The sequence below is a fragment of the Coturnix japonica genome, chromosome 1 (genome assembly GCF_001577835.2).
Source record: "Coturnix japonica isolate 7356 chromosome 1, Coturnix japonica 2.1, whole genome shotgun sequence".
NCBI classification, from domain to species: domain Eukaryota; kingdom Metazoa; phylum Chordata; class Aves; order Galliformes; family Phasianidae; genus Coturnix; species Coturnix japonica.
In genome coordinates this window covers 44,550,295-44,577,807 of record NC_029516.1, presented here as the reverse complement: position 1 = coordinate 44,577,807, position 27,513 = coordinate 44,550,295, and the positions used below count along the sequence as shown (strand labels likewise).

Sequence of the window (27,513 nt, the reverse complement as noted above, 5' to 3'; positions counted from 1 at the left end):
GGCCTCAGAGAACATCTGCACTGCATCAGAACTGGCTGCAGGGGCACACATATACTTGCTGTACATTCAACTGTTCTGCCGTTGGATGGAGATAAAATGTGATGTTCTCTTGATGCTGTGTATGAGCCAAGAGCTAGTGCTGCACAGATGCCTTTCCCTGGCCCTACTGGCAGTTTTGGGAGAATATTGTTCCTCTGTGTGCTACTCACTTTGTCTTTGGAGTGTGTGGATGTAGTTCCTGCTGGCCCTTGATCAAGGGTAGCAGCCTCTGCCTGGCTGGTCAGTGCTGTGAGCACTGCACCTTGCTGTGACAAGGGAAGGCTCCAGGTTTACAGGGCAGCAGGGTCGGTACTTTCAGAATAAACACCAAATATGAACACTGTGCAGCATTCAGATGTTTGTGCCTGACACTGCATTGAGATGTTTCTAACTCCTGTAAGTGGGCAGAGGCTGCTGCCAAGAAGCTGGCACAGGTGGAAGGACTGGCTCTGAACCTCATAGAGGACCCCACCTGCAGGAGGGGCAGCCGTTTGCTGGAGGGACCTGCTGGGAAGCAGCAGCTCGCTGAGATGGGAGCACAGAGCAGCTGGAGGAATTCTTCTGATACTCCTAAGCAACAGGATAAGTTGTATTTACTGCGAACTTTAGCTGTTTTCATATTTAAAAGCAAAAAGCACAAATAGAAGTGCATTGTCTCAGTGTCAGTCCATAGGGACCAGTGAACTGGCCATAGCTTCCTGTGTCAGACTGTTCTTTGCCAGGGTACACACAGCTGTGTGCTGGATGTGGATGCAGTCAGCAGCTGTGAGATGCCCCTTTGTGAGTTCTTAAAGGAGAGAAGATGGGCCCTTCTTACAGCATGAGCCTCCTGCCCTGTGGCAGGAATAGCTTTGTGCTCCAACTCAGTTGGTGGGAAAACAGAGTTTTGCTTTGAAGAGCCCTTTTCTCTGAATAAATATTTACATAAAAGGGACCTTGTGAGCCGTGAAAATAACCCATGTGACTGTGACTCTTTATCTTTTGCTGTTAATAGCTGTGCTGGGTTCAAGATTACTGCATGCTTGCTGTACTGCACCATGTCCTTCCTCCATGAGCAGCCCAGCTAGCACTGAATGCAGCTGCAGTGACTGGGACACAGCTCCATCCCCAGCGCAGCACCTGCATGAGCTGCAGTTGAGCAAAGTGCTGAAGCTGACATTTCTTAATAAAAGCAACGGTCTAAACTACAGGCACAACGGAGACCAGTATTCTAAACAGGCAGCTTGAGGGAACTCTCAGGACTTCCAGGTGTGATTGTATCCAACCATTAACATGAGTCCATACACTATCATGCCAGGGAAGTATTACCACCACAGATTAGTGATACTGCCCTTGAAGTGTGGGCTCAGCACTCAGGAATGTTTGTCCAGGACACAGAGCCTCTCTTTGCTTTGCAACTTTCTAGAACTGAGCACATGGCTTTAATTTCTGCTCTATTGAAAAGCCCGGAGGAGCAGCATCACACAGCTGGCTTTCTAGGAATGGAGCCAAACCACAACTGCTTGACATTACTTGACCAAGATGGCACTGCAACTACAGAACTGAAAGCTGGCGCTGCTCCATCCTCCAGGAGGCAGCATGGCTGGAGAGGATGAGCACACACACGTGAGATGTCTGGAACTAAGCACAGACGACTCAAAACAATAAAAACCCAGTAGTTTATTTCAAAGTATAAATTTCATACTTGTCAGACAAAACCCCACTACAGGTAACACATACACACACGCTAATCTACAATACATACAAAAATGGGGAGAACTTGCAACTGCCCAGTTTAAATTGGACATAAAAGCTGTCCTTTTGTATTTACAAGTCCAGCTGCAAAGCAAAACAAGAAGTCGGATGGAGCTACTTGAAAAGGATTTTGCATGTTTGACTCAATAGCCAAGAATACTCTACAGCTGAACGGGACTCCCCAAACAGTTACTACCCAGTTGCCTTATTTACAGATATACCCCATTAAATTAAGACAGTATTTCAAATATATATAAATATATGTGTGTGTGTGCATATAATATATATTAGAACAAAACAAAAAGGAATGCTCAGCCTGCGCAAAGACAATGAGAAATAAAGATGCATTCTAACAGGTGGGCAGAAGGGAGGAAAAGAAAAAAATCAACTTATTAGCTTTTTCTTAGCAATTTCTTTGCCTTTCAGAAGGTACTGAGAAGGGAACACAGATCTGGTGGCAGGGCTGGCACAGTCACTGTCATTTGAACTCCCCTCTCCAGTGTTTTCATACAATGCCCACCCCTACCCCAACCAACAAACTAAAAAAATAGATATTTAATATATCGAGCTTCTATTTTAAAAAATCTGGATAGATATTTCTGACCAAATGAAAATACTGAAGTTCATAAGAAGGCAGAATCACAGCTTGATTTTGTACAGCGTATACAATAGTCTAGAACTGGGGAATGGCTGTTTGGGGAGCAAAAATACATCTGACCTGGTCCCTACATATAATAGACTCTTATTTAGTGGACGCTTAAGACAAACAGCATAAAGGAAGAAGTGTATGGATAGTTTGTTATAGTACAAAACAGTGCTCAGATCCTACTATTGGGCCCAATCAAGCTCCCACTGAAGGCACGAGGGGGTTTTGCCATTATTTTCAAAGGAAGCAGGATAAGACCCCTTATTTTTACAGGGAAGACACCATGGGCATTTCCAGCCTTGTGCTAAAAACGTTGGGTGTGTGAGTGTATCACTGCTTGTGATCTAACGTGTTAAAGGGTAGCAAGCACACTGAGAGGAGCAGAGCTGAGACCAACTCCCGCTCTCAGGGAAGCTGGCTTGGAGCACAGAAGTAATCACAGGCTGAGAGGAACCTGCCTCTGCACCCTTACAGTTGTTACTGCAGCTGCAGTACACGTGCTGTACCTACAGTCTACACCCTTCCTAAGGTTATTGGAATCCACTAAAGCTTTTTTTTAGACTTGTACCGAAATAAAGGAGATCAGTGCAGCTGTAACTAGGAGGAAAAGAGGCATTTTGCCATCAGCACTCCACAGGAGGGCTTCCTCCCAACCAGAAACAGAACTCAAGTTACCTCTTGCCCGTAGGCACAAATCAAACCTAAACCAAACCAGAAACATGATGAAAATAAGAAGTGGAGAATCAGTGCAGTGTTTACCAAAACATGGAGAACTAGATCTGAGGTGGTGCAGCTAACGTGCTACGTACCCAGTGGTACCAGCACAACTTATTAGCTAGGAACAATTTATACCAAGGTACTGAAAATGAAGATGGAAAAACCTGCATTAGGTGCAGGGAGGCATTTGGATAATGTCCCTAATAACATGCTTTAACTCTTGGTGGTGGCCCTGAAGTGGTCAGCTGTTTGGATTTCATGATCTCTGTAGATCCCATTCAACCAAACTGCTCTAGTCTAGTCTACCGCCTGAAAGCTGTGTAGAGACCCGTAGCATATTTAAAAGTGAAATACTAGAAACCTCAGCTAACCAACACTTTTATGATGACTAAAGCACAGTTTTAATAGACCTGTACTGAATGTTCCCAGATATTTTGGTAATACTTTCAAACAAATGCTGTTAAATGAAACCAGTTATTTCTGAATGCGTAGCTGGTGGAAATGCAGTATCTCAGTATTTTTATTGTTTCTGGGAGGTTAAATGATAAATAAAAAACAGCCATGTCAGAACACTGGGAAAAGTGCCACTGAAGTTAAGCAGTACTCCCGTTCCTTAACATAAGGGGTAAGTACTCACTGCAGAGATCTGTTCCACGGTGAAATAGCTCCACAGAAGTGGCACAGTTCTCTGCACATCAGCATTAAGAACTGCTACCTGCAATGTTGCCAAGCTGAGCAACGCATCTGAAAAATCAAGCTATGCTTTATCATGTACTGAGCCACCAGAACTTGCCTAAGATGCTGAAATTGGATCCTAACATCTCTGCTGTAATGAAAGAGATTTCACTCTACAACTGTGGCAGCAAACAGCAGCCAACCTGCTTAATCTATTCACAAAAATGAGCTGCGTTCTGCCCTGCATAACAGAAATAACTGTTAAGCAAGAAGCCACTTTCAATTCCGTTGAGAACGTCTTTCTTTAGTAAATAAAGATGAGTCTTCTTGCTAAAGATGCAGTCCACAAAACCTCCACACAGTACCAGGCCTTCCCAACTATTACCTCCATTGGAGAAAGGAAAAAAAAATTGTGACACGAGACTCTCACCACCTGCCTAACCCAAGCAAGACAAAACTAGGAACAACTGTGAGCAAAAAGCAAGCACAAACTATAGAAAAGCTGAGACTGGGATCAAAATTCAATAAGCAGCATAAATTCCACATTGGATTCTAATATTTATTTTAACTTTCAAACTATAAAACCTCATTGTACTGGTATGGCCAACAGCCCTTTGGTACCACCTCAAAGACATTAAAGTAAACTGATGCTTTAACAGCCATCAACTGGATGAAATTGCTCTAAACCTCTACTACAGAACTTCCTTTATAAGGACTCAACTTTTCAAAAGTAGTGTAAATGAATTATTAATTATTCCTTGAAAGAGGCAGACAGAACGTTTAATTCCACATAGAAAAAAATCAAGGCATTATTGATCATTGGCACCAGTAATATGGGAACAACTGTTATTCAAAGGAAAAGTTAAACACTTTTCATACATGAGATTCAAACCTTCTCTCATGATACATGGATGTAGACAGAATTTTTGCCTACCCAACTCAATACCCCTCCCATACTGACAGTATTTGTTACTCACCTGACAGAAGCAACAATCCCAGCTGTATGAAGGAGTGCAGAAAAGTAGTATGGACAAGTCTACAAACTGAGTTTCTTTCACATAATGTTCTTGAAGGGTACACAACAGAAGAACACATTATCACAAAGATTATTTCATTAGCCATGTTTTGTGTCTTTTTTAACCTGGCTTTCTGTTTAAATTTTTCAAGACAGCCAGTATTGGAATTAAGGAATATGTAATGTCTACGGCTTTGTCAGATGGTGAAACAAATCTAAAGAAAGCCCAGACATTTTCCATTCTAAATCCGATATTTGGTTATTCTGGACTGAAACAAGATGCTGTCCTTGTTCCTAAAAATGAAAAAAATAAATAACTTACATATCCTTTCTTGTCCAGGTGTTACAGTTTGGTTATGCATAAAAAAAGCTTAAGAACATGTCAACAGGACAGTGGGGCAGATGCACTGTTTTGATTTCTCAGCTCAGAAGCATCATGAAAGCTTCCAGGAACATTTGCAGTTGCTCACAAATTTTGGGCCAGTGTCTAAAGCACTCCGGGGATGTTAGCTTTCAGCAGAGGCAGGCAGGTGACTGCAATAGAGGACTAAGAGGCCAACTTTGTACGTTTTTCTACCAACTGAATGTCTAAACTGAGTGCCAACAAATAGAAGCTTTCATGGTGCTACATCACATAGGTTTCTTTGGCTGAAATGCAGCATACAGCTTTCCCAGAAGAACAGGAGGGAAAAACTCTGGTGGAAAATACTGTCTGTACACTAGTATTTTTCACAGGACAGAAACAACAACTCATTAATTGCAGCAAAGAAAAGGTTGATTGAAAGTACAGATAAAAAGGAGTCCAGCATCAGTAGATGTTACACTGTCTGGTATTTATAGAAAGAAACAATCACTATGGGCCAGGAAAACAAGAAGCAGTAATGAAAGGCTAGAGGGTAAAAGGAGAAGTAACTCCAAGCAAATGAACACCACAAAGTATCTGGCTACATTTATTTCTGAAATTACTGTTTAAGGCACAAAATAAATCTAAAAAACAGGGCTGGACATATAAGGGGAGAGGCAGAAAAAATCATCTGAGCTAGAGAGGTGTGAATGTGATTTCTACAATCCAGTTTCAGATCTGTCCTAGGAATGCTCCAAGTGTGAATGGAGGTGGATGGTGACAGTAGAGGAGAGCTCTTATTTGGGAGAGGTAGGAGGTAGTGGGGTGATTTATTTTTTTCCCCCACTACACCACCTCCAAATTCACAGACATTGGTTCCCTGGCCAGACTAAAGTTCCCTTCCCTCTCCCCAGACAGCTGATTACTGTTGGTAATTTAAGAACAGATCACTCTATCTTCCAGCACACAAGTAAGACCTTGAATCACCTTCCGTATTGCAGCCTGCTCACAGAGAGCTAGGTAGAAGAGGCAAATCTGTTCTTGCCTTCGTGTTAGTGCCTTGATAGGCACTACAGGTGTAGTTCAGCTTCAGAAAAAGACTGCAATTTATATTTTTGCTCCCACTCTGAAGCAGAATCCCAGGCATCCAACGTGCTCTTGAATAAAGAGTAGGTAGATGTCTAGGTGGAACAGCTGTCATGAGAAGGAAAATGAAATTTTTGAATGGCTCATGACTTGACTTATCCAGAAAAACAGGTTCTCTTGATAGAAGTGAGACTTTATTTTTCTTTTGGTTCTGAATGTATGTAGTGTATCACGCAGCTGTCTAAATTAATCCTGCAGAGAGTGGATTTAAAAGTGAATTTCATGCATGGGATCAAACCCCTCAAAACCAGGGTAACCCTTGGAAGTAGGATGGGTTTAAAGGCTTCAAAGAACTCCAGTTTAACTGCTCTGAGAGGAGATCACATCTGTAGACTGGGGGTCACAGAAGGGTCCAAAACGGCCATAGATGTCCTTAGCTCTGACTGCAAAGTAGTATTTGCTGCCAGACACAAACTGAGTAAGAGTGCATGCCATAGGTAGTGGAAGGGCCTTCACCTCTCCTATCTTCTTCCACTGGGAAGGCATAGTAGCACTCGGGTCCTCGTGGTACGCGTAGAGATGGTAACTGTCCACACTGGCACAACTCCGGTCCACTTCTATGACACTCCATGACAGCACAATACCATTCTGGCTCTGTACCCGTGCCAGCTTCAGCTGTGGTTTTTGAGGCAGAGAAGTGCTGGCAGCTTCAGGGGGCAGGCGTGGTGGCTGTGGTGCCTCTGGGAGCGGGGCAGGATGTACAGGGCGTGGTGGCTCCTATGCAACATAAGAGCAATCAGGGAAAGATAAGTCTACAGCAGTGGAGAGAGGTTTTAATTCATCATTTCCAAAGCAAATGGAAAGAAATCAGCCCACAGTCATTCAACCATCACTACTCAAAGTCCTGTGTATAGAAAGCATCAGGCATAAACAGAAGCAAAGGATGAGAAGGGGCTGAACCAAGGATGTCAGAAGTTACTATTCACATATAAATCACTACCTGTACAGAAGGTTGTTGCCACAGTTACTTCTCTATATCCGGTTTGCTTCCTACGCATGAGATGATGGACTGTGAGCACCTGGCCATTTACCAAGACTAAGTGGGCAGGTTCACAATGAGTTTGAGCTAATCTGTATCTGAGCTGCTTCTCCTACATTATTCAAAACATCCCCGACAGTGGACTGAGCTGGCAACTCAACATTATCTTTTTAACAGGCAGCTTTTTGAGTCACAGAAGGAAGAAATCGTAGTGGAACAACATGCATGTTTATCACCCTGAACTGAACACAAAATCTCAGCCTCAGTTTCTAGAAAGTTTTGAAATATGGACAAAAATGTGACTTTATATTGAAACATTTCCATCACAGGAACTTTCCTAGGTCTATTATTTATGTTAGTTAATTTCAGTTTAGGAATGTGGTTACAGTAGGCATGACATTGTGTTACTGTAATGCCAGAGACTTTTTCATGGTGGAATCAGCTAGTTGTTTTCTTTAAGTTTTGTGTGTGTGATACTGACTTGCTTTCTTCTCACTATTTATCAGTGGAGATATCTGAAAGTTGAATGATGTCTAGATTCAAAGAACTGTTAGTCACTTTGGTACTATATTTACCAAATCAGGAAACTGGAAATGAGGTGACTGTGTAACAATTGCGCATGCAGGTAACATACTTCAGTCCCAACAACAAAACAATATAACATTAGTCAAAAGTAAATTCTGTCTTACTAAAAAGGGTTTGAGGTGAGACAGAAACAATCAACCCAAGTGGTGATTAAAACAAACAATCCCCCACAAAAAAACCCCAAAGACCCCAAACCTCAAAAATTCAGGACTTGACAATTAAGGATGTTGTATATACTATGTTCTTCTACCTAACCTTTGCAAGGATCAGTACTGAAAAACAGATCACAGAATCACAGAATCCTTAGAGTTAGAAGGGACCTTTAAAGGTCATCTAGTCCAACTGCTCTGCAATGAACATGGACACCCACAGTTAAATCAAGTTGCTCAGGGCTTGATTAAGCCTCACCTTGAAAGTCTCCAGGGACAGTGCATCAACCACATCTCTAGGCCACCAGTTCCAGTGCCTCATCACTCTCACTGTAAAATACTTTTTCTTTATGTCTAACCTTGACTACCCTCTCTGAACTTGAATCCACTTTCCCTCATTCCATTACCACAGACCCTGCTAAAGACCTTGTATTTGTAGTAAGGGTTGCCTTGACTCAGGTGCAAGATCTTACATTTGGATTTGTTGAACCTTATAAGGTCCACCTGGGCCCAATGCTCAAGCCTGTCCAGGTCCCTCTGGATGGCATCCTGTCCCTCAGGTGTGTCAACTGCAACCCACAGCTTGGTGTCATCAGCATACTTGATGCGGGTGCACTCAATCCCATTGGCAGTGTCACTGATTAAGATATTAAAGAGCACTGGTGCCAGCACCGACCCCTGTGGGACACCGCTTGACACTCATCTCCATCTGGACATTAAGCCCCTGACAACCGCTCTCTAGACTCAATCCTGCAGCCAGTTCTTTATCCACTGATCAATCTGCCCACCTAATTCATATCTTTCCAATTTGAAGAAAACGATGTTGTGGGGTACCATGTCAAATGCTTCAGGCCTCATCACAAGATGACCAAATGGTTGAGGTTGGAAGGGACCTCAGAAGGCCATCTGTTCCAACCCCTCCTGAAGCAAGGGCCATCTACAGGCAGATTGCTCAGGACCATGTAAAGGTAGCTTCTGAACATCTCCAAGGAAGAGACTCTAGAACCCCACTGCGCAACCTGTTCCAGTGCTCCCTAACCTGCACAACATGGAAGTATTGTCACCCAACTCATAGGCAATTCCATAACTTACAGTTTCAAACCACAATAAAACTTCTTGTGGCAGTTCTTTTGTACCCTTGACTCCACAAGTCACCTGCAGATAATTCACACAATTTTTCAATATACAACATAGCTGATTTGAAGAACTCTCATGTAAGCTAAGGCAGCACAGCTTTCACTTTTCCTGTTAGAACTTTCTGAAGGTGGTACAGTGGTATTATATGTGAAGTGGCTGGAAAGTGTCTATAAGACATTTCACAATTCTTCAGTTCACACTGAGAAGCAATCTGAGACATACTAGTGCAGAGACAAGTCTGTAAATTGTCTTAAGTGATTTCAAAATGACAGTACTCACAGCATGCACTTGTGGTGGTCGATGATGGACTGTAAGCTGAGGCGCTCCAGATCCAAGAGTTAGTCCATTGTTCACAACATATGCAGTTGTTTGAGGCATTCGTACCGTCATGCCTGTAAGAAGCACAATGAATAGTTTTGAGTACTGAAAATTTAAAAGCAGCAAAACAGAACACTGGAAGCCAAACTCCTTCATTCAGCTGGACGACACCAAATTTCAAACTGACATATCCTTCTCAAACTGCCATTAGACTAATCACTGTACTAAACCAAAACCATTTTCCATTCCTCTAAGCTGTAAAAGAAAACACATACTAATGTCTGCAGAAGGGACAGAATGATGTTTTAGCCATTTCTAGTATGAAAGAAATGAGGGAGGAGAAGTGGGGGAGATTCAGGCAGCGTTAGCTTTACAAAAATAAATAAATCAAATCACATTGAGATTGAAGGAGGAGAAGATAAATGGTGCAGCAGCAGAATGACACCCACTCAGTATTCAAATGCTAGGAGGCTGTGTTGTGGATGGTATGAAAACCAGAGAAGATTACGTCATTCTCTCACAGAATGGACACTGCTATGAATATGTACTCATAGGAACTGCCATTTTGCTACAATTAAACAAAACATCTACATCTGGTATACAAGTGTGAAGCCTTGAAATAATCTGTATTCCATATAAACTGATCTTCAAACCTGCTTAGGCCAACCAGCTGATGTCCTTGTCCTGAGGCACATGGAAATCAGAGTATTAGGAAAGAACAGTTAGCTTCTTATATATTATATTTAGCTCATCAGGCAATGGTACTGCATAATACTCTAACTTGAAAAGTTATGTCTGTGTAACTTACACTAACACCAACATAATTACAGAGAAGTTTAGGTTTGAGGGGATCTCTGGAGATGATGTGGCCCAACCTGCAGCTGGAAAAATGCTCTCTGATTAGGTTATTCAGGGTTCTGTCAACCTGAATCTTATTTATTTTTATTGGAAATCTTGAGAATTTCTAAGCAGATAATCAAAGGCTAAGCTTTCATTCTATCAATGGACCAGCAGAGTCAGAGATCTGACAGAGACAGAGATCTGCTGTTGGATGATTTCTCCCGAAAAACACATGAATTCCCTCTCATTAAGTTCTCCTACATAAAGTTTTAAAATAGCAAATTATCTATTGTAAGTTCTTCAACAACATCTTAAGTATCTTGCATGTCCAATACATATTTGGTACAAAGTAGAAATTGCTACTAAAATAATTAAGTGAATAGAATGTTAAGTACTCAAGACTCCTTCCAAAATAGAAGGTAGATTGCACAGGTTTGAGTTGCAGCTAAGGCAAACGGTGACAAAAAAAACTAACGTGGGTTGAGGTTATCCTGTCTTTTATGGTCTTCTGTCATCAGGAACACAAGATGTAGACTTATCTCTGAAAAGAATTTGAACTCAAGTGCATGTGACTCAGCAGTACTGTGAGTTTAAGAAATACAAATACTCTGAAAGGAACGCTTATTTCCTCACACCCTGGTACTTCATATACATAGCTCAAGAACTGTCTGATCAATTTCTGCTTAGTTAGCACTGCTGATTTTTCACAACCCAAGGCAATGCAAGTGAACCTAGTTGCCAGAGATTCTTGGAATTAAATGGCTACAAATACACGTGGATGCTTTTTTTCTCCCAAAAACAGTGTTTCAGAACCATAAATCTGGAGGATTTTATGGAGGTACAGTCTCACTCTGTTCGAGCACAAAGTGTTCTGAGTCTGACTTATACAGATGGTGTCTAAGAAGATTCACTACCTGAATGTCACATAAATGTAACCTCAGTCTGTACAATGGGACAGGGAAACTTACGTTAAACCATGCTGAAGAAGCATAGTAGAGAAATTGTGGATAGCTAAAAAAAACAGTTAAAATTCCCCACTGAATAGCAAAATATAAACTACTATTTAACTTCAAGGTTTTTATTGTGAAGATGGAGTACTTAATTCATGTTTCTCTGCTATGGGAAGACACTGGTTACACTTGCAAAGTTGAGATGAACTTGCTGACATCCCTAGTCAAAGAAATACAATTATGCATCAGAAATTGATGCATTTGGTGAGAAGTTCTATCTGTCTAGACTTAAAATAAGAAAACTTGCTGGGCAAGGGACATAAGAGATCATGACAGAATTTTAGATGGGAAATCAAACATGACTTACTACATTCATAAAGATTTCAAGCTTACAAGCTTAAAAACAAAATAGTCTTTATCTATCCTCCAGAACAGCTGTGCTCATGACGTTACTTACTGATACCTTCTGAAGCACTGGGAATGCCACCCAGAGATGCACAGTTGGCAGAGGCAGTGTGTGAGATAATTCCATTCCACTTTTTCCTCACTTACATAGTTGTAGTGTGAATTATTTCTTAATAGCTGGAAATTTTCTCAAGTCCTTAGGTTAGCAAAAAAATAACCTCTAATTTGGACTAGCATTGTAAAACAAAACAAAACAACAACACAAAAGAATCCAGATCCACTAGGCAGAATATATGAAGCTGTGCTGTGCTGGAATGTGCTTGATGGAAAGAATCCCTCACCTCCAGTCTGTGGGTTGACTGGCCTCAAACTTGGACTTGGCACGACAGTTCCTCTTACAGAATTCTGTGCTGGCGGTGCAGGAATTGTGGTATAGACCACCTGATGGTTAGGTAGGGCTCGTGGTATAGGAAGTTTTGCAGCTGTTTGAGTCACTGGTCGATGAGTTACATTCACTGTTGTCGGAGCTGGAAAAAGAAAGACAAATCAAAACCTAGAATGTAATTCCAGACCATGCAAAATAAAAGCTGTTGCCACAAAATTCTATCTGCTTCTGATAGCGCAAGAAAGGAGAAATAGCATAAACAAATGGTAATGACAATTGTCACCTGAAACTATAATTATGTCAGCATATTCAAACTCCAAACAGAAAAGACAAAAATAATATCCTAAAGGATCAGAGTGAAGAAAAAGAAACAAACCCAAATCTTCTATTGCTAATACATCCAAATATAGAAAAAAAAAAAATCATTAAAAAAAAACAACAATTACTATATCTGATCTGTGTAAACAAAAGTAGTCCTGAGTGTAAGGATAGCTGTGGAGAAGATAAAAATCACAAGTGAACACAAGCTATTAAGAGTCCACAGAACTGATGAGTTGTAAGATGATTCTAATACTCAACAAGAACAAGAACAAGAACAAGAACAACAACAACAACAACACAAAAAACCCATAACTTCAGACAGAATAACATAAATGAATTTACCTGTAGGTAATACATGTATAGTGGTCTGGGAAGGTCCACTTGTTGGCACGCCTGTTTGCTGCAGAGGGTTTGGTTGCAAAGGTGGTAGGGGGCGAGGCAAAGGCTGGGTAGGGGTGCTCTGTGCTGTAGGATTCTGATTCTGCTTCTTGGCCTCTGCTTTAAAACAAAATAACAATAACAATGATAACTGCAAACAGAAACTGGAACATCACAGATCTGTTCATTTCCTGTCATTCAGATTATCAAAAAATATTTCCTAGCATTTCTCTCATCTTTTCATTCTGCAAACCAAACTGTTAAAATTTTATTCAGTTTCTCCCCTTCATCATGTCATTTTCTACACTATACTCCATGTTTCATTCTATCATTATGAAGTCTGTGTATTTCTGTATAATTTGAAAATCTGATTTTTTCCACCAAGAAAGGAGTGGTCTAAACCTTAAAAAGGGCTAAACCACTGATTGCTGTGTTAAACTTAAAAAAATAAGTGATAATTCTTGTCTCCTTCTGGTGCTTATATTTCTTTTATTTGCTGACTCTTACCTGTGTTTGATAAGATAGTCAGCCCATTTATTGCTGTTCTGAAATTTCATACTGTGTTCTTAATAAAGGAAAATAGCTTTATTATTAAAAAAATTTAGAAGATTTCAAATTTTGTTTTCTCACATTGTCAGTGTGACTTACCTGCTGCTGACTTGGACAACTGAGTAATACAGCACCTTCATTTGTATTTCACTACAGCAGTATTTTTCCTAATTTAGTTTATTTGTGGCATCGTAAAATAATTTGAGTGCAAATCTGTGGCCCTTCTGTCCACAAGGAGAACTGGGAAGCTGTATTTTTAAGCTAGATTAGAGTAACAGTGGGCAGATAAGGCACCACCAAAAAAACTAGAAAACACAAAATTAAGGGACTAAGTTTTAAGGGCAGCCATTCAAAAATGATTTGCCCTGACGAAACTGCACATGCAGCAACCAGTACTTCAGAAAAAGAGTACACAATGTAGAAATGAAAAATATTACACACTTAATCACGGAATCATAGAATTACCCAGGTTGGAAAAGTCCTTGAAGATCAAGTCCAACCGCAGCCTAACCATAGTACTAAACCCTCTAAAACCTAACATAGTACTAAACCTAACTCTAAAAACCCTCTGCTAAATCATACCCATCCAAACAGCTCTTAAACACATCCAGGGATGGCAATTCAGCCACCCCCCTGGGAAGCCTATTCCAGTACTTAACTACCCTTCCTGTAAAGTTCTTCCTAATATCCAACCTAAATTTGCCCTGGTGCAACTTGAGGCCATTTCCCCTCGTCCTGTCATTTGTCACTAGTGAGAAGAGACTTGCCCCACTCTCACTGTAAGAACCTTTCAGGTACTAGAAGAGGGCGATAAAGTCTCCCCTCAGCCTCCCTTTCCCCAGACTAAACAGCCCCAGCTTCCTTAGCCTCTCCTCTTAGGGTTGATTCTCACTTGAGAATACATATCAGCAATACACTGAATAACATGTTTAGAAACTATTGATCAAGTATGCTAATGAAGTTACACAAAAGAACAAGGCTAATGGCAGTATGGCCCAAGATGTTTACTTACTTATGAGGAAGTGGAAAGTATTTTGATGATCATACTGAGCTGTCTTTAACATCAGCTACTGATAGCTTAAAGTAGCAGTACCCTTCAAAACTGCTGTATGACAAATCTAACACAATTCACAACCTCAAAAGTAACACAAAATAAACTGCAGACTTTCTGCATTGTCCCCCGTCTGTAGACTAAACAGCTGAGCTACTCTGCTGAAGTCATTTGACAAAAACAATTTTCTTTCAGTGAACAAAGCAGCACCTAGAAGAAGCAGTGAAGGGATCTTTGTTTTGAAAATATAAAGCGAGATATTTCCTGCTGTTTCATAAAGTAACAAGTCTTGTGATTAGTTCAAACTTCTTGTATTTCACACTGGTATGAGAGACTTCCCAGTGTCCAGCAAATTCCTTGAAGAGATTACTATTGAGATGTACACATGTACCCACTTTGAATACTTAGATTTCTACACATTTCAAATGCCACTGCATAATTTAAATGATGCATAATTAGAGTGAATGCTTAGTCATGATATAGAACTCCGTGTGTTCATGATCCAGCTAGTAGGAATCCAGACATACTACTGCTATAAAAGGGTTATTTAGATAACAAGGACAGTCTGGGCTAACATGACTTGTTTTGTTTTTATCACACATAGAAGCAACATAATTCATCCCTAACAAATCAAGAACCCTGCTGAGATTCCAGCTATTGGAAACTAGGTCAGGATTCTGTCAGTCAAAAATGATGAAAGATAATCAATTTATATATCACTAGCAAAAGGTTATTTAGCTATGTAGGTAAAAATATCAGAAGGAAAACCAAAGACTAGGTACACAAGTAAGCACAGAATTAAGGTTAGAAGTAATGTAGAGACTATTCCAATGCCAAATAAACAAAATATCGTCTTCACTAAAAATGCGGAACTCAAGAGAAAGGACAATTTGATTTCTGGAAATGAACATAAAATGGAAATCATCACTACTGGAGGTGTAAAGCAAAACTACAAATCTAAACCACAACATGGAAAAGAAGAGGGGCTAATATCCATGCAAAAAAATGAGCTTGCAAAACTACAGTCAGAGCAATGAGGTGCAAACACATTGTCAAAGGACATAAAAGCACAACTATATTTACTCTAATCTTGGCACACAGACCAAAGCAAAGAACAGATCAGATCTTCATTTGCTATTTACACAAAGTTGCTTGTTTAGGATGATAAAAAGGATTAGAAGCTCTAATAATCTAATGCCTGAATATCAACTGTAAAAAGGTCTTTAATCAGTCAACAAAGACAAAATCTGTCTAGAGGAAGTTTAAAAAATGTAATAAAGAATTTAAACTTTTCAAATTACTTGATTGTTTATTTCCAACAGATTTAAATGCAGACAGCAACAACTCTTAAAGGAAAAGGGAAAAAATTTAAAGACAGTATTTATTACTAAGCAGAACTCCTTTTATTTAATGCCTATCAGAATTCTCTAGTAAGAGCCCTGCTTTACAGAAACAGCATGGAATAAGAACCACTGAAACTCCTTTCTATCCTTTAAGGGCATGAAATAATACTTGCAGCTCAAATGCCCCAGCTGTTAGGAAAATCCTTCTCACTTACCCTGAGAGGAGACATCATCCTCTTCATCCAGTGTAAGGTCAATGACACCTCCTGAATCGCCTCCTGTGACCTTCCCACTCTGAAAGACAAAACTCCTTCATTTTGCAAAAGCAAATCCAGGGAACACGGATGGAAAAGGGATATGAACTGAACAATGAGTAAGTGAGGTCTCAGAACTGAAGTACTTATTATAAGGAAACTGATGAATTGAGCAGTAGGAGAAGATTTCAAACAAAATTCTCTGGACTTGGAAAAACAGGCAAAAACCAAATGTATGAATTTCAGTATCAAATACTCAACTATCTCTTAACTTAATGACCAGTGGAATATTGTTATTTTACAGGCAAATAAATTAACAAAATGGTATAATTATTTTTCAATTATGACCCTTGTAATATTTTAATCAAATTGTGCTTTCCTTTAAGGCAGTATAATCTTTTGACACAATAGCCACTGGGACAATGTAGGACAATGTATTACTCATCTTGAGATAATTCAGCCTACAAGCCTACAGTGACAATGACTTCAGAGTTCAAAAACCTCTTATGCAACCTGTATGCTGATAAAATAGGTCATCAAAAGCCATCAGAAAATTCCAACAGTTTCCAGCTTTTAACTTATTTATAGTACTTTATCAATTACCATAAATTTCAGTATTCTGTCATCTTACCTATAAAACCGCTTGTGTGTCTACCTTTTTAGAGAAGATAAAGTAATCTGAGAAGGCTAAATGTGATAAAAACCCTGTGGGCCATCAAACAAGATATATCTTCTGGATCAACAGATCCCTTGATTTTCTAGACTGTTTACAGGTATGACCAACCTTTTAATTTAGCTGATGGAATAAATAGTGGGGGAAAAATCCTAGATTTCTCTGGGCTTTTAAAAAAGCTTTCTAGAGCATATGTGGAATGACGTGAATATCTGATATCTTAAACTTGAATCAAAATTTGGTTTTGTAGAAGAGATGATCATTTGATGTTGGACTGAACTGCTACTGATTTACAGATTGCAGTAAAGTAGATTCCTTGGGAAAAACAAGAGTTAGCAAAACAATTTTAATCATTGAATAATTAATATGAAAAATAGCGAAATTATCAGCCACACACAGCCAGCATGATAAAGTCTAGGAAGATTCAGATGTTACTGTGTGGTCTAATAGGGACAGATGCAAAATCCCAAGTATGAGATTATCTGCTTTATGAACTTTAACTAGCATAAAGTGAAGCCTTCAATGAAGTCTTAAAGACAGTTCTCATACGAGTAAAGCTCTGAGGAGGGAGAAAAGAGGCATCACAAAATACAAATGAAAGTGGTCTCTGAATTACTGGTCATTAGATTTGGAGCACCTGACATGAATGATCATTATGTATTTAGATTATAACAGAGTTTCTGCTGAAGTTCTGACGCTGCCATTGATGAAATACTGCTAATAACTTGGATGATATAAAACGTGAAGAACATCAAAGTACTCAAGTTCCAAGATGACGGAAGTGACTTCTGCAGGGATACTTTTTTTCTCTACACAGGGAAACATCTTTCAGATCTATTAATCATGCAATTCTTCTGTTGAGTGATTTCTATTTCAAAGACCTTCCAGCTTCAGTTTTCTTCATGTGATGACCTGATTTAACCACTTGGAGCTTACAATAAATGCCACCTTCAAATAACCGATAACTACTTGATCAGCATAAAATCAAGAGGAATTTCACTCCAACTTGATAGTCTTCCCAATCAGTGACATGCATTTTAAATGATGGTTTTCTTTGCTAGGACTGAAAAAGAGGAGGGAGATCTGGGAGGAAGTGGAGAAACTATCACTAAGCTATTCATTCTTCTCCCACCACAGAATCTATTTGTCTGAAGTAATTTCCTTCAATTCTTCTTCAACAAAAAAATTCAAATCCCTGGAGAAAAATACTCTTTATGAAACTGTTTTGAAGCCCTACTTAACCATGTCAGTTGAGACAGTTCTTTGAATTTCCAATATTGCATGAAGTTTTGATTTTAGTGTGTCGGGGAGGTCAGAGTCTCCAGTTATGCAGCAGTAAACAAACAATCCACTCAGCCAATTATTCCTCAAGAACACAGTTTTCAGAAGACAAGACCTTTGAGTTAACCACACTATTCAAGTTTTTCTACAGAACAATACAGGCAGAAATCTCCTTGGTAAGAAAAAGTTGTTACAGTTCCTTCCACAACCTGTACTAAAATTGTGGACCTGAAGGACAGTTTGGTATGGAGTTCTCTTGTACAACCCCCAATCCCACCTCCACAGCATACACTCCATTTAGAACAAGTGGAAATTGCACTCCACACACAGCACACCATGAAGTCTTCACTCCACAGAGCTACATTCCTTTAATTCACCTGCCACGCATCTACTGTGAATGAAGTCTAGGGCTATAGGAAAATTATAAGGAAACCTGAAATGCTGAAAGTGATGCATGTTGTGTCTCCCAGTAAAAGTATGTAGAAGGGTATGGTGTTGTCAGGGTACTCCTTCACAGAACAGACTGCTGATTATGCCTGCCATAAAGGTCAGAACTTTGGCTATTCAAAATATCAGTCAACATTTAAGAGGAGGAGTAGGCACCATTTCTACATTCTGTAGGATTTGCATAGTTTTCATATTCTTGTGGGGCTCTCAAATCCAGGACAGAGAACAGTAGGAGATTTAGGAAGAATGGGGAATTAGAGATTGGAAGGCTGGTTTACATTTCCTTGTAGGGAAGTTAGACATCTCCATGACCTGACAGAGTTATCACTTATTAGGTGTTTCTGGAGCGTTTTTGCTTAACACATGAATGGTTAAGACCTATGAATGGAACCATTTTGAATCATCCCTGCCAGAAACAAGTAATAATGTCCTATGCCCAACTACCAAAAAGGAATCAACCTTAAATATCATGTCTATTTTAGTAAAAAATTATCTCTGGATTTTTATTTATTTCTTTTTTTTTTTTTTCCTACAGGGATTTGCAAAAGCTCTATTTTATAATAGAAACATATTTGAGGAAAGGCTAGAAACAAACAACTGCTCTTACCCCTGCAAAATGAAGGGAAGGGGATTTTGAGGAACGGACTGCCCTGTTTTATGTGAGAAAAGGAGAGTTATACAAGCCACTCAGAGCAAAACCATGAACCAGCTTAATAAGGTTTGTGGCAGTTGTGAAATGAAGTGTAGCAATGGACTTCCAGACACGTATGAACCACCTTCTCATTTAGGTAAATATCTGAAGTAAGAAAATAAGTTTTTCAGCTCCTAATATTATACTTCAGCAAGCACTAAGTCAGAAAATAATAGCACAGAAAAGCATTTTGATCAGCTGTGAGTTTCCAGCTTTCTCCAATTACAGGAATATCAAGAACTCCTGAACATGTTCCACCTGATCTCAACTGAAGAACAAGATGATACAACTATAACACCTTTTCCCTCAGGACAATGACACTAGTGGAATAGTTAAAACCATTTCAAACATATGTATGGTGCCTTATTTCACATTTTGCCTACCAAGTCTGAGTAACAGAAGAGTCAGCGGCCTATAGTAAACTGAAACTAAATAACTGACATAAGATAAAGTGATCTGTATCTACTTGGAACATGTCAGCAAAACTAACAATTTTCTTTTATTAAAGGAAACAAAACTGCAGCCAACAAACCCAAAACCTCTGAAACCACCTTTTCTCTTTGTCAGAACTAGAATGTTAAGTCTCCCAAGTGACAGAAATCAGCTGCACAAAAACCTGTTGACAGTAGTATCTGTGTAGTTTCTAGTACTTGTGACATAATAAGTTTATACTGAGGCTTAAAAAAAACTTTAATTCCCATGCTGCCTTTTCCATCATCTGTACCAGCTTACACGTCATTAATCTGTGAATAAGAGGAAGTGCTCCAGAAAGCTGTCATTCACACATCTGTTTTGGACCTGTTTTATCCAGAGCTGACAAGGTAGCTTTGTACAAGCACAAATGGGCAAAGCAAGACCTGAGCATCCAGTTAACCACAACTGCATCTGTCCTGCCTTAGTTTTAATCTTTTTCTGCTCACATATACCAGATGGAAGTGTAGCAATCTTGCAAAAAGCAAAACAACATCATATACCTCAAGAAAGTAAGCGTTAATTTTACGTGCTTGTTGTCAGAACACCGAAGACCTGCAAGACCAGCACTGACCAAGTTCTCATCTATGTTTCCAGCGACAACGAAACAGGAACACAGATTTAACAGACACAGAAGAATAGTTGATAGAAGTAAGTAGGTGTTTGCAGGCAACACATTAAACAATTAAGCCTGAAGTAATAATTAGTCAAAGAAATTTGTTGGCACCTGTATGCTTTAACAGTGCAAATATGGCTTTCAAACTTAAAATAAAAATATAAGCTAGTTAATAATAGCATTTGCATCTATTTAAAACCAGATTTTACATGACAAATCTGTATCCAGCATCTATTTCCTGATTAGGTTTGAAATACTTCTTATACATTTATTTCTGCAGTTATCTTCTGCAATTGCTAAAATATAGAACTCATTCTAAAAGAGTAACTAGAAAGTGAACAGAATTTTCAGTTCAAACATATTCTTCAACAATTTATTTTTTGGGGGAGGAGAGGTGAGGAAATCCTACTATCAAATATCAGATTTCACAGATAAATGTGACAAAAATTTAAAAAGAGGATAAAAAAAATACAAGACCATCTCTTACTGACTTCGTAATTTTAATATAGTCACATCTTTATGCTTCACCTGTCACTGAACTTCCATTTGCAACTAAGATGTTTTGCATAAAAGCAACGTATCCTGTAACTGAAAACTTCATAGATCAGTACTGATCTGTCTAGGAAGATTCATGCAAATTAACATATGTTGGAGTTCAGAAGCGAAACACAAGGTGAACTGAATGAAGAAGGGTTACAAGGTATGACTAAAAGCAGAAACACAGGTGAAAAAAGAAAGCAGGAGGGAAAGACAAGAAACAAGAATTACAAGCCAAGGAGCAGCTAAGCATGAACTGCTTCAAGTACTAGACTACATGAGTCTTCTATAATGCTACTTCATTATTCAGCACTATGCATTTTCCCTCAAAAAAGCCAGCCACAAGCAGAAGGAATCACACATCTTGAAAAGCATGCTCTTCAAAGAATATCTTTCAAATTTCACATCCTCTGCTGTAGTTTCTTCAATTCACAGTATTATGTCTACACCTATAAAACTTAACAATATGGAATTACCTTGAGCTTTGGTTGTATGCCAAATAATCCACCCAAGTGATTAACTTGGCAGGAATGGAGGATAAATATATTTTAATGCTGAGCAGATTTTTCATGTAATTTGTGAAAGCAAAAACAAAACCATAAATTTGCCTTCAAATATCTGAGTTAAACCTTTTAAGTCCCAAATCAGAGGTTGTCATACCTCTCAACACTGCTTGACAAAGTGATTGGAAAAGCGGGACAAGCCTTCATCCTATGGAGGTGACTTTTGTCAGCCATGTAAGAAAGATACCCCTTCAAGAAAGATCTGGTAGATCTGGGCAAGTGGACCACCGTAAAGAAAATCAATACTCAAGTGTATTAGCTGTGCTTAAAGTAAGCTATAATATTAACCCAGACAGTGAAGTTACCCCAAGATCTATATGACGTTAAGCACTTATGACTAATGTGGCAGAAATGCACACAGAGTGCACCATCACTGCATGCCAACATACAGGCAGTACTGACCTGGAAAGATGACAAAAAAATCAATGGATAAAGTGGCCAGCCTACTCTGACAATATGAAGAAAATTTATCTTCTTCCATACGGGCCCGTGTTTAGTTGTGAAGAAACTGTCCCAGGAGTGCTAGCAATTCAAAGACACTATGTCCTACTCCCCACCTGTATGGACTAGTGTCTCTGGTATTAGGTGTTCTGCTTAAGGGAGGAAATATAGCTATATATATATAGCTATATACTAAATATATAGCTATATCCTAAATATAGCTGTATACTAAAACCAAGGAGTAATCAGCAAGACTTGTTTATCCTCTAAGAGCCCATATAGCTGGAGGAAAGGTCTAGTGGAGAAGTGGAGGCTAACAGTTGAGACTATTGTGGCTCAAATGAAGTCACACCACTGCTGAGTGCTGCCATGCTGGACATGCTAGAGCTTCAATACAAACTGGAATGAAAAGCAGCTAAATGGAACGCCACACCTGATATCACCAATGCATTTTTTTCACTTCCTCTGGCAGCAGAGTGCAGGCCACACAGCACACTACACACATGCAGTCACCACTGCCATTCTTTTTTCCCCCCTTTTCTTCCTTACTATACCGCCTTATTTATAGTTCAACCTATTAGTTCTATTTTATTTTTTCTCCCAGTTCTCTCCCACTTGGAGGGAGTGAGCTAATGGCTATGTTGTGCTTAGCTGGGTTAAATCAGGAGAGGAAAAAAAAAGTAACTCCATTTCCACTAAGAAAACAAATACAAGGATGGAAACTGAATTTAAAGGCAAAAGACCAAAACACATATGGCAGATGATGATGAGAAAAGAATGGAACATATTCTATCATGATAACAATCATAAAATTTTACCAAAATAGAAGCGGTTGAACATCACAGCATACGTGTCAATAGCAAACTACTGACAAAGCTGGGAAAGAGATATCTGAATAGAAAATCTCTACACAAAAAAAGGTTATCTGTTACACCATTTTACGTAACACCACACAAACACAGGCAAACATGCACATACCAAAACGTGAATTCTGGTATTCTGAATACGAACTTCTCTATTCAAGATTTTCTTTCTTTCTTTTTTTTTTTTTTAATTATTTTGTATTATATATCGCCATGGGTCAATTAATCACACTGAAATAACAGTGCTGCATATTGTAATGCCACCTGCTTTTCATAAAGGAACATTCCAGCAAGTTAAGGTGATAAACAGAAAAAAAAAAAATCAAAACAACAAAAATTAACTCTAGGATAATAAAACTCAAAATCCTGAAGATTATTTGTGGCACACTAACAAAGCGCAGAAAATTTTATCATTAATACTTTCTAGATCACCAAAACTGAAAAAGATTCTGGGAGTCATAAAACTGACGTGTCATGAACCGCCACAGCTGTATGTGACGCACCAAGGCGTTATATAATAGCAAAACCAATTTAGAATTATGAGAAGTGATGTTAAAAATACGTTACAGAAATAGCTTATGTGTAGTGGTTATACTGAGTGTACGGATAAAAACAAAACTTACACCCATGTACAAATCCGCAGATTTCAAGCACAGGTTAAGTAGCTATGGAAAACTTTTTTTTAGTACATTCATGAGTACAATTCTGTTACAGATGGCTTCAAACTTCTCACTTCTTAACCCTTATCAATTCCAATATAGTGACTCTAACAACAACTCTTACAAAGCTGTCATGAAAATTTATTTGTCCAATGCATTTGTTGCACCTTTCCACAATATAAATGATAATGCAATAAGCTAGCAGTGTACCTAGTTTGTACTTTGCACAAACAAAATTTCACAGGGCTGCAATACTTGTTTTGATAGTGTGGTTGCTTAAGTGAGCAAAAACTCACTCTCAGCAGACATTTTACACGTTGCATTTACCAGACCATTCCCCTTACCCTTATTCCATACTTTGCAATGCTTTCCATGGAATAACAAATCAAATATGGAAAAACCAAGCAATCTGTCTTAGTAATGTCAATACGTTCTATACTCTCTCATTTCTTTGTTGCAAAGATCAGACATCAGCTCTGCCACACCCACCAGTAAGAAACTTAAATCAAGAAACATAACTGAAACACTCTTTGGCAGAAAGATGTTTTTAGTGGTTAACGTAACTCCAAAATAAAAACTATAAAGGACCAATTGATGTAATGCTTAAACATTTGTGTACTGCTGTGATTGCTTCTTTAATCAAACAGTTAAAGGGTATACAGTAAACAGACACTTGCACATATGTCTCTTTACTGGCTCCTACTCTCTTAAGGTCTACCTCCTTTCCCCAAAGCCCTCTGAAAGTTTCAGAACAATATTATGTGGGATGGCCACGCTGGACAGCAATCATATTACTAATCATTACATGTATTTTAATTATAGCATGTTTTGGTTTAATAAAACTTTTAATAGCTATTATTTGTGCATGGTGTAATGACACCAACAGTTTTAACATCTCAATAAACCTCTTGATTATTATTTTTTTTGGCCCAAACTGACAAATTGGAGTACACAACTGAAACACAACTACAGGTCCTTACTGAAAGCTGCTCTCAGTAGCTAGGGGCTGGTTTAAATAACACAGGTATAATCTCAAGGAAAGACAACCTCTGTAATAATGAATTAAAAAAAGCATCTGAAAAATTCCCCAGAGGACATCATATAGCTGAATTAAATGGCTGTTTTAAGGAAAAAAAAATAATCTAGCTAATTCATTCTTGCATGATCTTTAAACTCCTAACATCTTAAGAATTTAGAGTTCAAATTAGTCTCAGGTAAAGGTTCCACCTTACAGATGAGAGCTAGTTGAATTTTAAATAGCAGAAACACCACTGCATGTTCAGAAAAAAATCAAGTATCCCATTTTACATATATTATTACACATTTATTTTCAGTGACAAAACTATGAAACACATTTTCATCAACAGTGTAGAATTAATAGCTGCTAATACTTTGTAAGCTGGTATGTCCCCTTTGTTCACACTGTTTCCCAATAGACATTCACAAAGTTTGTTATACATTGCAAATAAAGGGAAAAAAGAAGTTATAAATGCACTTTGCCAGATACATTTCCTTTCCAATAGCCAGAGAAATACCTTCAACTGAAGAGAACTAAAGAAATCAAGGTATGTCACAAACAATAGGAAATGGATTGGACACTGGTGGATTTTTTGTTTAAAATAACATTAGCAAAAAAGGTGAATCACACAGATTAAATTTAATCTGAAAAATATCTACTCCACAAAAGGGTAAAGTACACCCAGAGCGTAGAGCAGGCAAGAAAAGACTCTTTGCCCAACTTGGATTTAATAAATATAACTCAGACTGATTCCATAGCCACCATTTTTAACATACCCACCATCATTCAGGCTTACACACTGTGACATTATGTCAAGATGTTAATAAGTTACTTTAATAGATTCCCTTACAGCTATATAAAATATTACATAGAATATTTTAACTTCTGCATTTATAATTGGGATTCATAATAAAATACTTTTAAACTATTATAAAGATCTGTTATATAATTAAAAATCCTTTTGCCCCTAACAACAACATATACTGTAATAAATTAAAAGTGCTTGCCGTGTCTTCAGAGATACAATCCTATGACCTGAGGCACGGAAATGGCCTTTGGCAAAATGACTGGGATTGAGTTGCAACCTTTAAATTTCTGTTTAAACAGGGAAAAGCTGGAAGTTCAGAGACTACCACAAACAAAGATGCCCCCTCTCCTACATCACTGCAGGCATTCCTTTTGGAGCAATAAGCAGAGGGAGACTGAAAAGGCAGAAATAGTAGCACAGCAAAACTATACATCCAAGCTGCTTCCTGCTAACTCTGACTATACTAACCCAGGCAGTATGCAATTATCAAAATATTGCAGTTCAGGGGGGAGATGTTGCATACAGATGATAAAGAGGGGGGAGATGTTGCATATTGGGTGGGTGGTGCCTGCGTGCACCTGGGGTGGAGTCAGGGAGGTCACGACGGTCTGCCAGGGGTGGTGACCTGTACCACTATATAGGGTTTGTTGCGAGGCATTCAACTTGTACTTTCAGCGTTACGCACTGTGTGTGAGTCCCGTCTGTTCCCCGTGCGCGGAGGCACGGTACAGTCACTAGGCAGCCTTGACTTGTCGCCGGATCGGGAGGCGACAATTGGTGACCCCGAACGTGATGTGGTGAGAGCGGTCCAGACCGTGTGTGTGTGACAGCAACTCCATTATAGTTCTGATTATGGGACATGGGGTGAGTATGCTGTGGGGGATGGCTTCACGGGTGTGGTGTGAAGTACATGATGAGGACCTCAATCCGCTTATTAAGTGGATAATGCGGAGAGGTCTGGCTGACGGAGCTTCTCACTGTGTGAGTCGGTCAGCATTAGAGAAAGCCAGCATGGAGTTCTGTGAGCTTTTGCAGGGGACGAAGAGGCGCAGAAGCTGCTACCCACCTTTGGTGCTCTTAGAAAGTTAACTGAATCGGCCAAGGGGGAGCCGATTTTACATTTTCAGTGTAAGATGTATATTTTGAATTTTTTCATCTTTGGTAGAGTCTGAAACCCAGAAAAGATTTTAGCAAAAAAGCTTGTGTGTCAGCAGTATTTAGCAATGGAAGGTTAGCAAAATGGAAGGAACCGGAAGGAAACAAGATACAAGATGCTTTCCGGTTTTCAGTCTTTTGGTGTATGTCTCTAGGTTTATTTCCAGTTGAATCGGTTAAAGCATTTGTAATGCCATGGTTAATTTAAAAAAAAAAAAGACCAGATGCATTCTAATTGACTAATGGGACGTAAAACTGACATACTGTGTCATTTGAAAAATCCAGTTAATGCCACCTGCTTTTTTTTATGTAATATCCAAAATATTATGTATTACTCTGCACTTCACAGCTCTCAGAACAAAAAGTAGTTCGCTGTGTGCCGTATACCTGTGGCATATTTGATGGTACAACTTTGATCAATTGTTTTGAAAAGCAGTTGAAACAGGAAGAGGCATCGTCAGAAAATAAAGAAGCAGTAGAAGCAGCACAGATGAATTTTAACTTCCCCGAGGATGTCCTCTTTGGCTTGGAGGAAGAGGAAGAAGATGCTAAGAGCATCAAAAACACCCACAAACAGACTGGCTGGGCAGCTAACCTATTAAAGCAATGGCTGGCCAAAAATGGCAAGGATCCTAGCTTTGAATTGGTTCCAGTAAGTGAACTCAATATTTTAAGAGTTTTATTGCAAAATAAGGAATCATGATGGAAATACCTACAGTGTGGCAAGCTACAAGTCAATGCGTGCTGGCTTAAACCGGCATCTCAAAATGCCACCTTATAATCGTCAGATTTGCTTAATGAAGGACAAAGAGTTTGCTAGTGCAAATATGGTATTTGTGAGTATGCTGAGGATGCTGCGCATCCAGGGAAAGGATGAAACTCACCACCATCCTCCTATAGCTGCTGATGACTTGCGTAAGATCACAGAATCACAGAATTACCCGGGTTGGAAGGGACCTCAAGGATCATGTAGTTCCAACCCCCCTGCCTAGCAGGGCCACCAAACATACGCCTTTACTAGATCAGGTTGCCCAGGGCCCCATCAACCTGGTCTTGAACACCTCCAAGGACGGGGCATCCACAACCTCACTGGCAGCTGTCAGGATAACTCTCTTTCTAAGTAAAGAAACTTTCCCTAACATCCAACCTTAAATCTTCTCCCTATCAAGCTTCAAACCATTCCCGTGTCCTGCTATTATCACCGTTCGAAGAGTTTACTCCCTCCTGGGAGTAAGTTCCCTTCAGGTACTTGAAAGGCTGCAATGGAGGTCACCCCGCACCACTTCCTCTTCTCCAGGCTGAATCAAGACCAACTCCCTCAGCTGTCTCTC

At 39.3% G+C, this 27,513-nt stretch overlaps 1 protein-coding gene across 9 annotated transcripts in view; it reads right to left on the bottom strand.

Annotated features, from left to right (window-relative positions):
• Nucleotides 1-1,678: 1,678 nt before the first annotated feature.
• Nucleotides 1,679-27,513, bottom strand: part of ATF7IP (activating transcription factor 7 interacting protein) — a 92,407-nt gene continuing 66,572 nt past the window's right edge. For 7 of the 9 annotated variants that reach the window (XM_015861874.2, XM_015861880.2, XM_032444378.1 and 4 more), the window contains exons 11-15: nucleotides 15,921-15,999; nucleotides 12,727-12,882; nucleotides 12,020-12,205; nucleotides 9,445-9,557; nucleotides 1,679-7,032 (exon numbers count right to left, since the gene is read on the bottom strand). In XM_015861874.2, the coding sequence (XP_015717360.1) occupies nucleotides 6,616-7,032; nucleotides 9,445-9,557; nucleotides 12,020-12,205; nucleotides 12,727-12,882; nucleotides 15,921-15,999 (951 nt within the window). In that variant the 3' untranslated portion in view covers nucleotides 1,679-6,615. The remainder of the gene's footprint in view (nucleotides 7,033-9,444; nucleotides 9,558-12,019; nucleotides 12,206-12,726; nucleotides 12,883-15,920; nucleotides 16,000-27,513) is intronic. The other 2 variants (XM_032444380.1, XM_032444379.1) reach the window with 1 other exon arrangement.